This window comes from Bombyx mandarina, chromosome 10 (genome assembly GCF_030267445.1).
Source record: "Bombyx mandarina strain Sakado chromosome 10, ASM3026744v2".
Classification (NCBI taxonomy): domain Eukaryota; kingdom Metazoa; phylum Arthropoda; class Insecta; order Lepidoptera; family Bombycidae; genus Bombyx; species Bombyx mandarina.
The window spans coordinates 3,837,615-3,850,819 of NC_143217.1; the positions used below are offsets into that span (position 1 = coordinate 3,837,615).

General features: G+C 34.9%; 3 protein-coding genes across 5 annotated transcripts; 2 read left to right on the top strand and 1 right to left on the bottom strand.

Moving 5' to 3' along the window:
* The first annotated feature begins 389 nt into the window (after positions 1 to 389).
* Positions 390 to 3,261, top strand: Dredd (death related ced-3/Nedd2-like protein). The gene has a single exon (XM_028182307.2). The coding sequence runs from the start codon at positions 649 to 651 to the stop codon at positions 2,278 to 2,280; it is 1,632 nt and encodes a 543-aa protein (XP_028038108.2). The 5' UTR covers positions 390 to 648; the 3' UTR covers positions 2,281 to 3,261.
* Positions 3,262 to 4,160: 899 nt separating this feature from the next.
* On the bottom strand, positions 4,161 to 5,493 carry Pop5 (POP5 ribonuclease P/MRP subunit). Of its 2 annotated transcripts, none has more exons than XM_028182298.2 (2): positions 5,309 to 5,438; positions 4,161 to 4,620 (listed from the first exon to the last, which is right to left on the bottom strand). In XM_028182298.2, exons 1-2 carry the CDS (start codon positions 5,326 to 5,328, stop codon positions 4,170 to 4,172), a joined length of 471 nt encoding a protein of 156 aa, XP_028038099.2. In that variant the 5' UTR covers positions 5,329 to 5,438; the 3' UTR covers positions 4,161 to 4,169. The 2 variants fall into 2 exon arrangements, 1 of the variants encoding a protein (XP_028038099.2); XR_003624971.2 differs by having other exon boundaries at positions 4,482 to 4,620; positions 5,305 to 5,493.
* A 16-nt stretch (positions 5,494 to 5,509) lies between these two features.
* Positions 5,510 to 10,544, top strand: LOC114248863 (FGGY carbohydrate kinase domain-containing protein). 2 transcript variants are annotated; one of them, XM_089730213.1, is made up of 5 exons: positions 5,510 to 5,925; positions 6,359 to 6,513; positions 6,880 to 7,745; positions 9,146 to 9,368; positions 10,050 to 10,544. In XM_089730213.1, the coding sequence occupies exons 3-5, from the start codon at positions 7,015 to 7,017 to the stop codon at positions 10,410 to 10,412; spliced, it is 1,317 nt and encodes a 438-aa protein (XP_089586339.1). In that variant the 5' UTR covers positions 5,510 to 5,925; positions 6,359 to 6,513; positions 6,880 to 7,014; the 3' UTR covers positions 10,413 to 10,544. The 2 variants fall into 2 exon arrangements, with proteins under 2 accessions (XP_089586339.1, XP_028038084.2); XM_028182283.2 differs by lacking the exon at positions 5,510 to 5,925 and having other exon boundaries at positions 6,101 to 6,513.
* Positions 10,545 to 13,205: the final 2,661 nt, after the last annotated feature.

Here is a 13,205-nt window from a genome sequence, read left to right on the forward strand (position 1 = left end):
CTAGTTTAAGACGTCCCTGGGATCAGTATAGTTTGGAGTTGAAAAGTACGATTCTAATTGGTGATTTAACACAACATTTTTAAAACAAAAACATGATTGTTTTTATTGAACTGTTATGTGAAATGTTTTATTTTATCAATTTTAATGTTCTTCGGACTTAAATCTTGTAAAAAGCGTGTCTTTAGTTAAACTGTGAAAATGTTAACTAAATGAAGAAATAAAACATTAACTGATCAACATATTCTCTTGGATAATTTAAAAAAATATTTAAATCTTTAAATTAATTCCCACTTACATTAAAATAAAAAAAGGTTTTATCATCTCATTTCACTATTCGTCAAAAATGCTTGGCGTTTTGGTGTATGTTCCCTTGGCTTACTTAAAGTGCATAGTGAACAAAACCAAAACAAATTATCACCACACCAGCTCTGAAAGAAAATTAAAGTTGAAATTATTGCAGAGGTGTTGCAGAGTAAATTTATTTGTAGTCTCTTTGTTCAGTGTTTAATTGTGCTTTGAAATCGCAACGAAGTATTTTATTAATTGAAAGTAGTTCCTGTTGATTTTCTTTGTTCCTTATTGATATTTGAGGTTTCTCCTAAAAAAACAGGGACTTTTTTGTTGACATCATTTCGTTATTCGGCCAAAATGTTTCGACCTGACGCTTTAGATCAACGAGCTGCATTAGACCGACAAATTATTCACAGCAATCTTATAAATGTCGATGTCATTTCTCAAATCGAAAGAGAATTGCAAGATGAGCCGTATGACATGGTATCTCTAGTGTTCCTGTTGTATGAAGTACCGGATACTGCTTTGCAGAAGTTAGTTACACATCAAAAGATAGTGTCAGAAATGCTTGGAACTAATTTGAATTTACTTCATGACTGGTATCAGCATTCAAAATCGAAACCCACTTGGAAACATGAGTTCCTGGAGGCACTTCTTATTTGTCAATTGTTTAACATAGTTCGAAGAATAGGATTTGATGTCCAAACGCTTCAAAAGCATTACCAGACAGATTACCCAGGATTAAGTATGTATGTTGATCCTTTAAGAAAGATTTTATATAAAATATGTGAAGAAATAGACACTCCAAATTTAATAAAACTTCAAAAATCCTTATTGACATATGATATAGATGTAAGCGGGCACAATATATGTGAAATTATATTACTTGACCTTATGTCAAGAAGATTCATAGGGATTAAGTATTACAGACATGATGAAAAATACCTTACTGAAATAAAAATTGATAAGTTTCTGAGAATAATTGAAAACTTTGACGGATTGAGAAAGTTATCATTAGATTTAAAATTTCTACAGAATAATTTTGACAATGAAACAAATCCAAATAATTCCCTCAAGTGTAAGATGGATACTACATCACAACAAAATGAACAACCTGTATTAGTTGAACATACAAATGAAGGAGGGATTTTTGATATTAACAATCTTTTAGACATACATGAAGATTTAGAAAAATTGCAAATTAATGATGGTTTTCATTTTGAAGCCGATAAGAATAGACACATGGAAGAAATTTATGAAATAAAAAATAAAAATAGATTAGGATTGTGTTTAATAATAAATCAAGAGAACTTCTATCCATCAAGGCAAAGTATAGAACTTAACAATCAAATGGATCCATTACAAACAAGGACTGGATCAACCAAAGACAGAATTGCATTAGAAAAAACAATGTCATCATTTAATTTCGTAGTTAATAGTCGTTCAGACTTGGGACACAAAGAGATGATTAATTTCATAAAAGATAATATCAAAAACAATATTCATGAAGATGATAGCATGTTCATGTTATGTATTTTGTCACATGGTGTGCGAGGGCACATTTTTGCAGCAGATTCAGTGAAAATTAAAGTTGAAGATATACAAAAGCTATTGGACTCTGATGAAGCAAAGAAACTGCATTGCATACCGAAAGTTCTTATAATCCAAGCTTGTCAAGTTATTGAAAACCAAAATCCATATCTTACAACTGACTCGCCCCTGGGTAATATATTCATAAAAAAATCAGATTTTCTAGTGTACTGGGCAACAGCACCTGAATATGAAGCTATAAGACACATTACTAAAGGAACTGTGTTCATACAAAATCTTTGCAAAGCAATTAGACTTTATGGAAATAAAAAACATTTATCAGATATTTTTACTATTGTCAATAATACAGTCACAAACTACTGCATGAAACTGAATCATCCTCAGGTTCCCATTTATGAAAATAGCTTAAGAAGGGCACTTTACTTATTTAAGCCATGATAGAAATTAAGAATATTAATGTTAAAACTCAAAATTGAATGTAGATAATTGAAAGTAATCTCCTTCAAGTAGGATGCCATATTTTTATATTGCTAATATTTAGGAAAGTAATCCAGGAATATAGTAAATATTCTCTTTTTTTTTTGGTCAGGAGGAAATCGCCGGACTTCCGCCCTCCACTGGGTACGGAGGGCGGGGCATGTCAGTCGAACTGACTAAAACCTGTCGCTCAACAACCAACGTCCAAACCTCGCATGAGACAGAACTCATGAAGAGGCAGAGGGGGGAAAGTGAAGCGTTTAGTGCGGAGCACATCTCTCCCATCACCCTCTCCCTCGGGACGCCGGTCCGGCGGTCGTCGACGCCACGACCACCAGCCCTCTCGGTCGGCAGGCTATCCGAAACCCGCCTAGATGGCGCCGGTTAGAGTGAGCTATCCTACGGAATACCCTGCTGGACCAGAACCAGCGTGGATCAAGGATAGCCGGCCTTCCATCACCCGGATGCTTTTGCGTAAAACGCATGCAGAGCAGCTTGCAAGTCGTTTTCTTAGGCCCCCCTCGCCGGTCCCCAGACCGACATGTGAGGGGCACCCGAAACACTTAGAGGGCCAGGGCTTGAGCGAGATCCGCCTCCCTGGCCCCCACTCGACGGCGGCGGGATTGTGAGTCTCTCACGCGCCCCGCCGCCTCCTTCTGCGATGGTGCACTCGCAGAAGTCGAGCATCGCTTTCCACGACTCGTCGCCGAACATCGATGCCACAACACTCGGCAACGACAATGTAAATATTCTCTGATATAAAATATAAAATATATATAATCTGATTTTTAAAATATCAGATATTTTGAGATCCTTGAAGTTTGAACCGGGTTGCACTGAGTGACTGATGTTATTGGGACTTTAAAATTAGTGATATTATCAAACCAAATTCTTAATGATTATTTATTCCAATTGAAATTATAATATTCTATGAAAGAAAAATGCTCAGTAGTTTTATTATATGAAAACAAATAGCAACAATACCTGGACAATACTGTGTTATGATGAATCTCATGATTTGTATTTTTTCCACAAAATATTTCAATATTTTTTTATTGCTTAGATGGGTGGACGAGCTCACAGCCCACCTGGTGTTAAGCGGTTACTGGAGCTCATAGACGTCTACAACGTAAACGCGCCACCCGTCTTGAGATGTAAGTTCTAAGATCTCGAGTATAGTTACAAATTACGAAATAGGCAGGGTGGTGGTACCTACCCATGCTGACTCACAAAAGGTCCTACCACCTGTAATTACGCAAATTATTATTTTGCGGATTTGATTTTTATTACACGATGTTATTCCTTCACTGTGGAAGTCAATCGTGAACATTTGTTAAGTAATACGTCTTTCATTAGAAAAATTGGTGCTTCCAGCGGGATTCGAACACCGGTGTGCATCGCTCAACACGAATGCATCGGACGTCTTATCCCTTAGGCCACGACAACTTCAAAACATAATAAAATATAAATAATTATTTATTTATTTCTCTCTTAAAAGTATAGTACAAATACAAATGGAAATTAACCTTATAATTTATTTTGTAAGCCTTTAAAAGAGCTGAAGTTTGTAGTATTGAAGTTTAATTAAAAACAAGCAACTCTTGATGCTAATAGTGCTAATACTAAATAAAATGGATCTTTAATTACAATGTTGAAAGTCGCTTATACCCTCGGGTATATAATTATGCTCTTGAGCATTCGGATTCTGGAGGGACTGATTATCATTTTAATTGTTTTGATTATTCAACAGGTGAAAGGATATTAATAAAGTGAAATGTTGCTTAAACCAAATAGCCTTTCACCCCTCAATATTGTTGAAAAGGGGAAGTTTAAATAAAATATTATGCATTTCAAGTTATATTTTCAATATTTATTTTAATATCAGTTTTCGTGAAATCCAAAACCGCTTGTTCCAATTGCTGCCTTTCCTCAGGTGTTTTTAACTTAACCCACCTTGCATCCAGATAAGCTCTTTGAAACTTTTGTATAAATTTGAAAGTATGTTTTAATGTTGCACCAACATGTAATGTATTCAGTCTAACATTTAATTTTCCAATAGTTTTAACAAAAGGCAAAGAACTTGTAACAAATCTGTGTGGTCCATGTCTTACTCGTATTATAGCAATTCTTGTGCTTTCATTGCAATATTTAGTTAAAAATCCCGACTTAATAGCAGCGACCCCAAAATCACCATGGATTTGCTGCACTTTATGCAATACTGTGCTATGAAAGATACCCGGTTTCAACTGTAATGGCGTTTTTTCTGAAACTGTTGGACATACAATTTCTACAGTTATATATCTGGAAAAATACAAAAAAAATAATTAAGAACCTTATAGCTTTTATTTTAGACGTATCTTTGAATTTTGTAATCAATTTGAAAAAAATTCTACAATAAGCTTTGAATTCTGTTGGAGTTTGAATATGAATGTAATGGCAGGCAACACTTGACACATGTAAGGTTACAGATTTCGTATTTAAATGTTTAAAACAAATGACTGTCTTCTCGTCAGTGACGAGAATGCCTTCTCATCTAGACACGGTCAGAGCAACATCTAAGTTTTATAAAAAATAAAATATTGTAATAATGTTATAGTGTACAAAGTGTTTGCAATATAATTATATTAAAAAATTTTTTCTACCTATGCTGATAGCCTTGAGAGGCTATTTTAGCTTCACCCTAACGTTTGTAGGTAAGCTCACGGGGCTCAAACCGGAGAGTTGCTAACACTGACCCTAGCAAAAGCAGTGCTTCGCAGAATCTACCGCCGGATCGGAAACGTGACCCACAGAAGATCCGGCGAGACGTTTTTTTAACAATGGAGCGGAGTGTTTTTAAATAGCCCCTCATCTACAGAACCCAATCTCCTCAAATTTAACCGTCCAACAAAATCTCATTAATTAAAATAGTTTTAAATGGACAGAGCTGTAAAATCATTAAACAATCTAAAAATGTATTAAGGAAGTAACTATTTATTTACTTACCTACCTATTTTTAAAACGAACCATTATTTAAACTTAAAGCAGGTAAAACAAAAAGACTCGGATAAACTCGGATTAGTAAATAAAAGTTATTTACTTTATTTAGTAGTAGTTTTATTATTCAATCTAGAAGGGCAAAGGTATCATACCATACAGCTTAATCTTTTTTATATTTTTTATTTATGATTTACTGAGACTTTTTCAGTGGACTTTTCGGAGGATCTCGAGAAGTTACGTTCAGTGGCTTGTTTTAATTTTACCACATTTGTGCAATTTCACAGATACTAAACAGTTAATAAACCACCCTTATTACACATTAATACCTGAAGAAACACTAAATAGACAAAAGAACACAAATCACACAACTTCACTCTTCGCGCTCCCACATGCATAGGTATCTGTAACAAAAGCAGAGGAGAAATTCTACTGTCTTGTCCATTTAACAGTAACAGATGGTTAATATTAATAAATAGATCAATCTTAATTAATTATTATCAAAATATCCTTTTGTTTGGATTTTATAAAATCTCGGTATCATTAAATCGGCTTAAAATCATAAATATAAACTTTAACTTGTTCGAAAATTAAATTGTCTTTAAGACAAATGGCGCAAGATTTGAATAGGTAGGTACTAGAATTAAACAGAATGCACTAAGAAAATATCACAAGCTCACAACATTTTACATTTTTTACAAATGACTTTGAATATTCACTATAATCATGTAGTTAATTTTGTAATCTTTTCGAGATGAGGAATTTTAATAAAACCAAGGCTAAACTCAGTTTCATAAAAAGCTCGTCGCAAGGTTATCTAAGGGGAGGAGAATGCTTGTTTACTATCTATCTGGTTCTGATATCAATTCGCCAAGGCCAACATTATCATAGTTTTATTAGCATCAGATTTAAATGAAAATGTTTTCGAGTCTTGAATAATAACGTGATAAGACCGTAGATGCTTAAAATCGTGTAAAGCACTTTTGTACCGATACATTTTTCGTTCTTCCAAGACTTTCAAGACTCGCAAATATGAGTAATGCTGTTTATTTTGTTGGCGTAGACGTGGGTTCAAGCAGCGTTCGTGCTGCACTTGTGGATAACAGAGGACATGTACATAAAACTTCAGTGCGAGAAATTTTAACTTGGAAACCCAAATATAACTTTTATGAACAATCTTCTGAAAATATTTGGAATCGTTCGCTAGAAGTAATTAAAGTGAGTACTCATAATGTATATCAGACGAATATAATTTCATATCTCTAAAGAAAGCAATTAACAAAAAGTTTATTACAAATTTTCATCTTGCACAAGTCTACTGTTTTTTTTAATCTGCTTAGCTTTAAAGTAGCTATGGTATAGGCGATCTTGTTTTTGAATATTATGAAGTCTAAATTTCAGAATAGACTACACTTTTTTATAACTTACTGACAAACAATCCTATTCCAAAAAAGCCTTCAATAAATACAGAGAAAGAAAATAATACTCTGGAAATATTGAATAATAAATTAGAAACATTTTTCCTGTATTACTTTAGGAATGACCAAAAAAGTAATTGTAATTATTAAAGTTATTTCTGTTTAGGATGTTGTTAGCGGTACAGATGCAGCTAATATTAAAGGCATAGGCTTTGATGCTACATGCTCATTGGTTGCCTTAGACAAAAACTTCAATGCTATTGCCGTGAGTGATTCAAATAACAATGATCAGAATGTGATAATGTGGATGGACCACCGAGCCTACAATGAAGCAAATGCAATAAATAAAACAAATCACACAGTCCTTAAGTATGTAGGTGGAAAAGTAAGTTTAGAAATGCAAATGCCCAAGTTGCTGTGGCTGAAAAACAATTTGTCGGGAAAGTGGTCACAATATGGACACTTTTTTGACCTTCCTGACTTTTTAACCTGGAAAGCTACAGGCTCCATGAGCCGGTCACTGTGTTCTTTAGTTTGTAAGTGGAATTACGAATGTTCAGCCAGAAACAAACAAGGATGGAATCTAGATTTTTTGCATGAGATTGGGTTAAATGACTTGGCTGATGACAATTATTTCAAGATTGGCAACAAAGTATTGATGCCTGGAGAATATTGTGGGGGTCTAACTAATGATGTAGCCTGTATCGTTGGCTTAAAAACAGGTACTCCAGTGGCGACATCAATAATAGACGCACATGCAGGTGGTCTCGGTATGATTGGGGCCAGAGCACAAGGCATTGACAGTGATAAGTCATCACGCCTTTGTCTTATTTGTGGTTCGTCCACCTGCCACATGGCTGTGAATAAAGATGCTGTTTTAGTGGAAGGTGTATGGGGCCCATACTATAGTGCCATGGTTCCTAACATGTGGTTGAATGAAGCTGGCCAAAGTGCTTCAGGAATTTTATTAGATCACATTATAGAGAGCCATCCAGCTGGTAGTGCTTTATTAAAAACCAAATCATCTGGGGAGTGAGTATGAAGTACTTTCCATTTAATATTATTATTGTAACTTCTTCAATTATAACTTGCTATGCTATATAACACCTCCTGCTAAGCTTGAGGGAGTAATTTTTTTGTTTGTATTACTAAGATGGATGGACTTATCCACGGCCCACCCGGTGTTAAGTGGATACCAGAGACCATATACATCAACTCGTACAACGTAAATGCCGCCACCCACCTTGTGACATGAGTTCACAGTTTATAAGTACAATGGCTCCCTCACTCTTCGTACAGAATCGTATTACTACTTCACCGCTGAAATCGAGCGGGTGGTGGTACCTATCCGTGCGGGCTTACAAGACATCCTACCACCAGTAATTACGCAAATTATAATTTTTGCGTGTTTGATTTTTACAACACGATGATATTCCTTCACGGTGAAAGTCATTCGTGAACATTTGTGAAGTACGTATTTCATTAGAAATATTGGTACATGCTTGCAGGATTCGAATAGTCGCGTCGCGTCGCTTGGTACGAATGCATCGCGCCTTTTATCCTTTAAGCTACGACGACGTCAAATTGTCAATACTTTTGAATGCAGTTCATGTTTCTTGCGGCCTCTTGGTAAACCCCATTATTAAAAATTATTACCGTTCACAATTAAATTGTAAATATACATTATTAAAATTCGAAGAAAAATTTAACGGAAATCCCCATATTTGCAGCAGCATTCAGATCTTCCACCAGTTTATTTTGCTTAGTGAGCAAAATAGAAGCTGTTTAAACATAACTGTCGCGCAAGCTACTACCAATATTGAAGGCTTACAAATCGTCAATCGCCTTATAGACAGAGTTCACTGAGTTTCTTGCCGAATCTTCTGTGGGTTGCAATTCCGATCCGGTGGTAAATTCTGCGAAACACTGCTCTTGCTAGGGCTGGTTTTAGCAAATTCCCTCAGGTTGAGCCCGTGAGCTCACCTAGCCGTCTGTGCGAAGCTGTAATACCCCCTTAGCTACCAGGGAATAGGAAGGTGAAAAAAAGGTCAATCGTCCAACGACTGAGTACAAGTTAGAAAACTGAACATGTAGTTTGTAAGACATAACTTTTACTCTGAGGATAAGAAGTATGACCTACACCTGTGTGCTTAGTGCGAGTTTTATAACGTTCGCTATAGCGTAAACGTTAACCCAATTTTGTATACAGTTGGAACAGTGCCCCTAGCGGCAAACGTAGGCAAACAATCCCATTCCATACAAATATGAGCTAACTTTTACGCTATCGAGAACGTTAAAAAACTCGCACTAAGCACAATAATATCTTTTTGTAAAATAGTATTCTGTTGGTCTTACCTAACTATAGGTAATTTTATTCAAATTAAAAATATTTTTACACAATTCTATTTTTTTTTTAAATAATTTATTTGCAGAATACGTCGACATCTAAAGGATATTCTATTAGAAATGGCAAAAAAAGAGGGTCTCAGTAGCATTGATTTCCTAACCAAGGAGGTTCACGTGTGGCCAGATTTTCATGGTAACCGATCGCCCCTGGCAGATCCTACTATGCGAGGCATGATGACTGGACTCACAATAAACTCCAATGAAGAAAATCTAGCCGTCTTATATCTTGCCACATTACAAGCTTTATCGGTAAGTTAGCAGCGTTTTAGCAGATGATAGTGTATGCCAGACTTCCACTCTAAGACAACACTGAACAATTCGAAATTCCTGATTAGCTATAACAATAATACATTAAAATTATTAATACAATCTGACCAAATTAATTGAACTGACACAAATGCATTTGAATAAAGATATTTTATGCAATTAGAGGCTTGTCTGTGCCCCTTGCATAGCTAACATCCATGAGTGACGATGAATACTAACGCATGATGGCAACATTCTCGTGGTTATGTCTATGGGCTTCGAGTAACCACTCGATCATCCGTTTATGCAATATATTAATAATAACAAAAATAGAAGCTATTTATTGTTTAAATTTTGTAAATTACTGGTCAAATTACTGGTATTTTCTTAATATCTGTATGTGCGAAAGAACTTTAATTAAAAACAATTAACCACTTCCCAGTTTAGTCGTGATTGTCTCCACCCTAGTAGTTCTATGAAAATGTGATACCTACTCTATTAATATTGTTCATGATACGCTAGCACTAAAAGCCATCTGCTAGATTGCTGACAAAATAACATAACACACAATCTCAATGTAATTTCATTTTCCCAACTTCATTATCATTAAGACATCCCTGTGATATTTTTATCTGAGCACAACAACATAAATATTCAATTTGTATGCAAGTCTTTTTGTTCCAGTATGGTACGAGACACATCATCGACGCCTTGATACAAGCAGGCTATAAACCTTTTAAATCATTGTTAGTGTGTGGTGGCATTATAAAGGATCCGTTGTTCGTATCCACACAAGCTGATGCTGCAAGTCTGCCAATACTGCAGCCTCATGAAAAAGATTCGGTTCTGGTTGGTTCAGCAATATTAGGTGCCTGTGCTTCTCAATATTTCCCGAATATTCAAGATGCCATACACAATATGGGCGGTACAGCTGATGTGATTCAGCCTGATTCAAATACGAAATTATATCATGACAAAAAATACAGGATATTTCTGAAAATGTACCAAGACCAGTTGGAATACAGATCAATAATGAATTCTCAGTAAATATTGATTCAGTTAGATATCAGAATTTACCTACCTAAATTCAGATATAAACGGTGTTTATGTTTATTACACTGTAGTTATCCAATTAAAACAGATAGTATTGGCATTTGAATACATATTAAATGAATTTGATTGCTTTTTTATTGTGTGCATAGATATTGTGTTTTCAAACGCAGATGACTACCCGCCATTTTGGAACAGTATATGGCTCTAAAAAAGAGGTGAATGAAGTTAGCCCCTCAAAAAAATTTTTTTTTCCTGTTTTATACTTATTTTCTATTAATTCGTTTGTTCATCATTTGTTCATGATTGTTCACTGTTAATAATTGTTTGTTCTGCATTTATTTATTTAAAAAATATATTTAAAAATATACCTACAAGTTAGCCCCTCTAATGCAATTTTTAATATTTTTTCATCCTTAATGACTCGTAAATATTCATTTTCGATTGTTCTTATACAAAACACGTTTGTTCTCTTTCGAAATTACTCGTTTTTTGTTAAATTTACTATTTTTATTAGTTGAATAAATGTATGCAGAATATGTGTACTGCGCATGCGTCAACTATAATGCCTAAACTTTCTACGCGGTTTTAATCGTGAAAAAAAAAACAAATATAAATCCTGAAGGAGTTTTTAGTAAGTCGTTGTGGCCTAACGGATAAGACGTCCGGTGCATTCGTGTTGAAGCGATGCACCGGTGTTCGAATCCCGCAGGCGGGTACCAATTTTTCTAATGAAATACGTACTCAACAAATGTTCACAATTGACTTCCACGGTGAAGGAATAACATCGTGCAATAAAAATCAAACCCGCAAAATTATAATTTGCGTAATCACTGGTGGTAGGACCTCTTGGGAGTCCGCACGGGTAGGTACCACCACCCCGCTTATTTCCGCCGTGAAGCAGTAATGCGTTTCGGTTCGAAGGGTGCGGTAGCCGTTGTAACTATACCTGAGATCTTAGAACTTATATCTCGAGGTGGGTGGCGCATTTACGTTGTAGATGTCTATGGGCTCCAGTAACCACTTAACACCAGGTGGGCTGTGAGCTCGTCCATCCATCTAAGCAATAAAAAAAAAATAAAAAAAAAGGAGCAATTAATTGAAATACAGTTTAATTAAAAAAAAAAAAAAAAAAAAATGAAATAATGTGCATTGGCGTTAAGTTAGACCAAATACATTGTTTCCATCCTCTTACCTATCGTATTAAAATGTTATTTTACTAATGTTAGGAATATAATTTCGACTGTGTAAAAAAGTTATTATAATGTATACCTATATTATCTCTTGAAAGATAAATAATGGACATATTTACTTATTTGTTTATATTACCTATGTGAACTCCCTATCTTTTTACCTTCATAACGATAAGTAGGAGGATGGAAAAATGTATTTGGTCTAACTTAACGCCAATGCACATTATTTAATTTTTTTTTTTTTTTTTTTTTTAATTAAACTGTATACCAATTAATTGCTCCTTCAGGATTTATATTTGTTTTTTTTTTTCACGATTAAAACCGCGTAGAAAGTTTAGGCATTATAGTTGACGCATGCGCAGTACACATATTCTGCATACATTTATTCAACTAATAAAAATAGTAAATTTAACAAAAAACGAGTAATTTCGAAAGAGAACAAACGTGTTTTGTATAAGAACAATCGAAAATGAATATTTACGAGTCATTAAGGATGAAAAAATATTAAAAATTGCATTAGAGGGGCTAACTTGTAGGTATATTTTTAAATATATTTTTTAAATAAATAAATGCAGAACAAACAATTATTAACAGTGAACAATCATGAACAAATGATGAACAAACGAATTAATAGAAAATAAGTATAAAATAGGAAAAAAAAAATTTTTTGAGGGGCTAACTTCATTCACCTCTTAAAAAAGATATATGTGAAGAGTAAGTATGTACAAGATTTGAGTAAACATTACAGTATGGTATCTATAACTAATGGTGCTGTCTGACTGATAATAATAAAATGAAATAAACCTCGAACTTTATGATTACATCACGACTTTTATTGGGTTGGGTCGGGTCGTGAATCTTCGGATGAGGCTGTGGATTAGATGTGTGAGACTTGAACCTACGTATATAACCTATCGCATATCTATTCAAGCTTCCGATCCTCGTGGTGAGAGGGAACTGTTGTGGAGTGCTGGTCGCGCAAATTAATACCACCATTCCATGAGAAGGTGGAATAAATAGATAAACCCGCCTGGTAACAAGTGGTATTTAATAGTATTTATTGTAAGAACTCACAACCAGCACAATGTGAATACCACTGTTCACTTTCACTTGTAGGATCGAAATTATTTTAACTTAATTAATAATTTAGGAGCTGATGGGATAAAATATGTTAGAATAAAAATAAGGCTGTACCAACTATTTTCACGATGAACCTCTGACCTAAAAAAATAATTATTTACATCACTAATATACCTAGTCAGGTCATAAATTCTGTCACATGTTTAATGTAAAATAATTGAAACAAGTTTATTCATTATGTAACCATTCATATACCAGCACTCATATCGTCTATCGCAGCACGAACGAGGTCCATGTCAATATCGGCGGCTGCCTTAATCAAGGATGTCTTGAGTGACTCCAAATTGGGATGAGGCTTTGAGCATGCCTTTTCCTCCAAGTGTTGCCATATCTTGTAATCTAAAGGATTCAAATCTGGACTGAAGGAGGGCCAGTCTTCGTGTCGGATGAAGTCGATTTCACGCGCGCCAGCCAGTCTTGTGTGCTCTTCGCTCTATGAGCTGGCGCCGAATCTTGT

Excerpts from the sequence above, each read along its gene's own strand:
- Dredd (XM_028182307.2), top strand. The coding sequence starts at position 649 with ATGTTTCGACCTGACGCTTTAGATCAACGAGCTGCATTAGACCGACAA.
- Pop5 (XM_028182298.2), bottom strand. The coding sequence starts at position 5,328 with ATGGTTCGTTTTAAAAATAG. Across the intron at positions 4,621-5,308 it reads ATGGTTCGTTTTAAAAATAG|ATATATAACTGTAGAAATTG; the intron begins GTAGGTAAGTAA and ends GTATTTTTCCAG.
- LOC114248863 (XM_028182283.2), top strand. The coding sequence starts at position 6,328 with ATGAGTAATGCTGTTTATTTTGTTGGCGTAGACGTGGGTTCAAGCAGC. Across the intron at positions 6,514-6,879 it reads GTTCGCTAGAAGTAATTAAA|GATGTTGTTAGCGGTACAGA; the intron begins GTGAGTACTCAT and ends ATTTCTGTTTAG. Across the intron at positions 9,369-10,049 it reads CCACATTACAAGCTTTATCG|TATGGTACGAGACACATCAT; the intron begins GTAAGTTAGCAG and ends TTTTTGTTCCAG.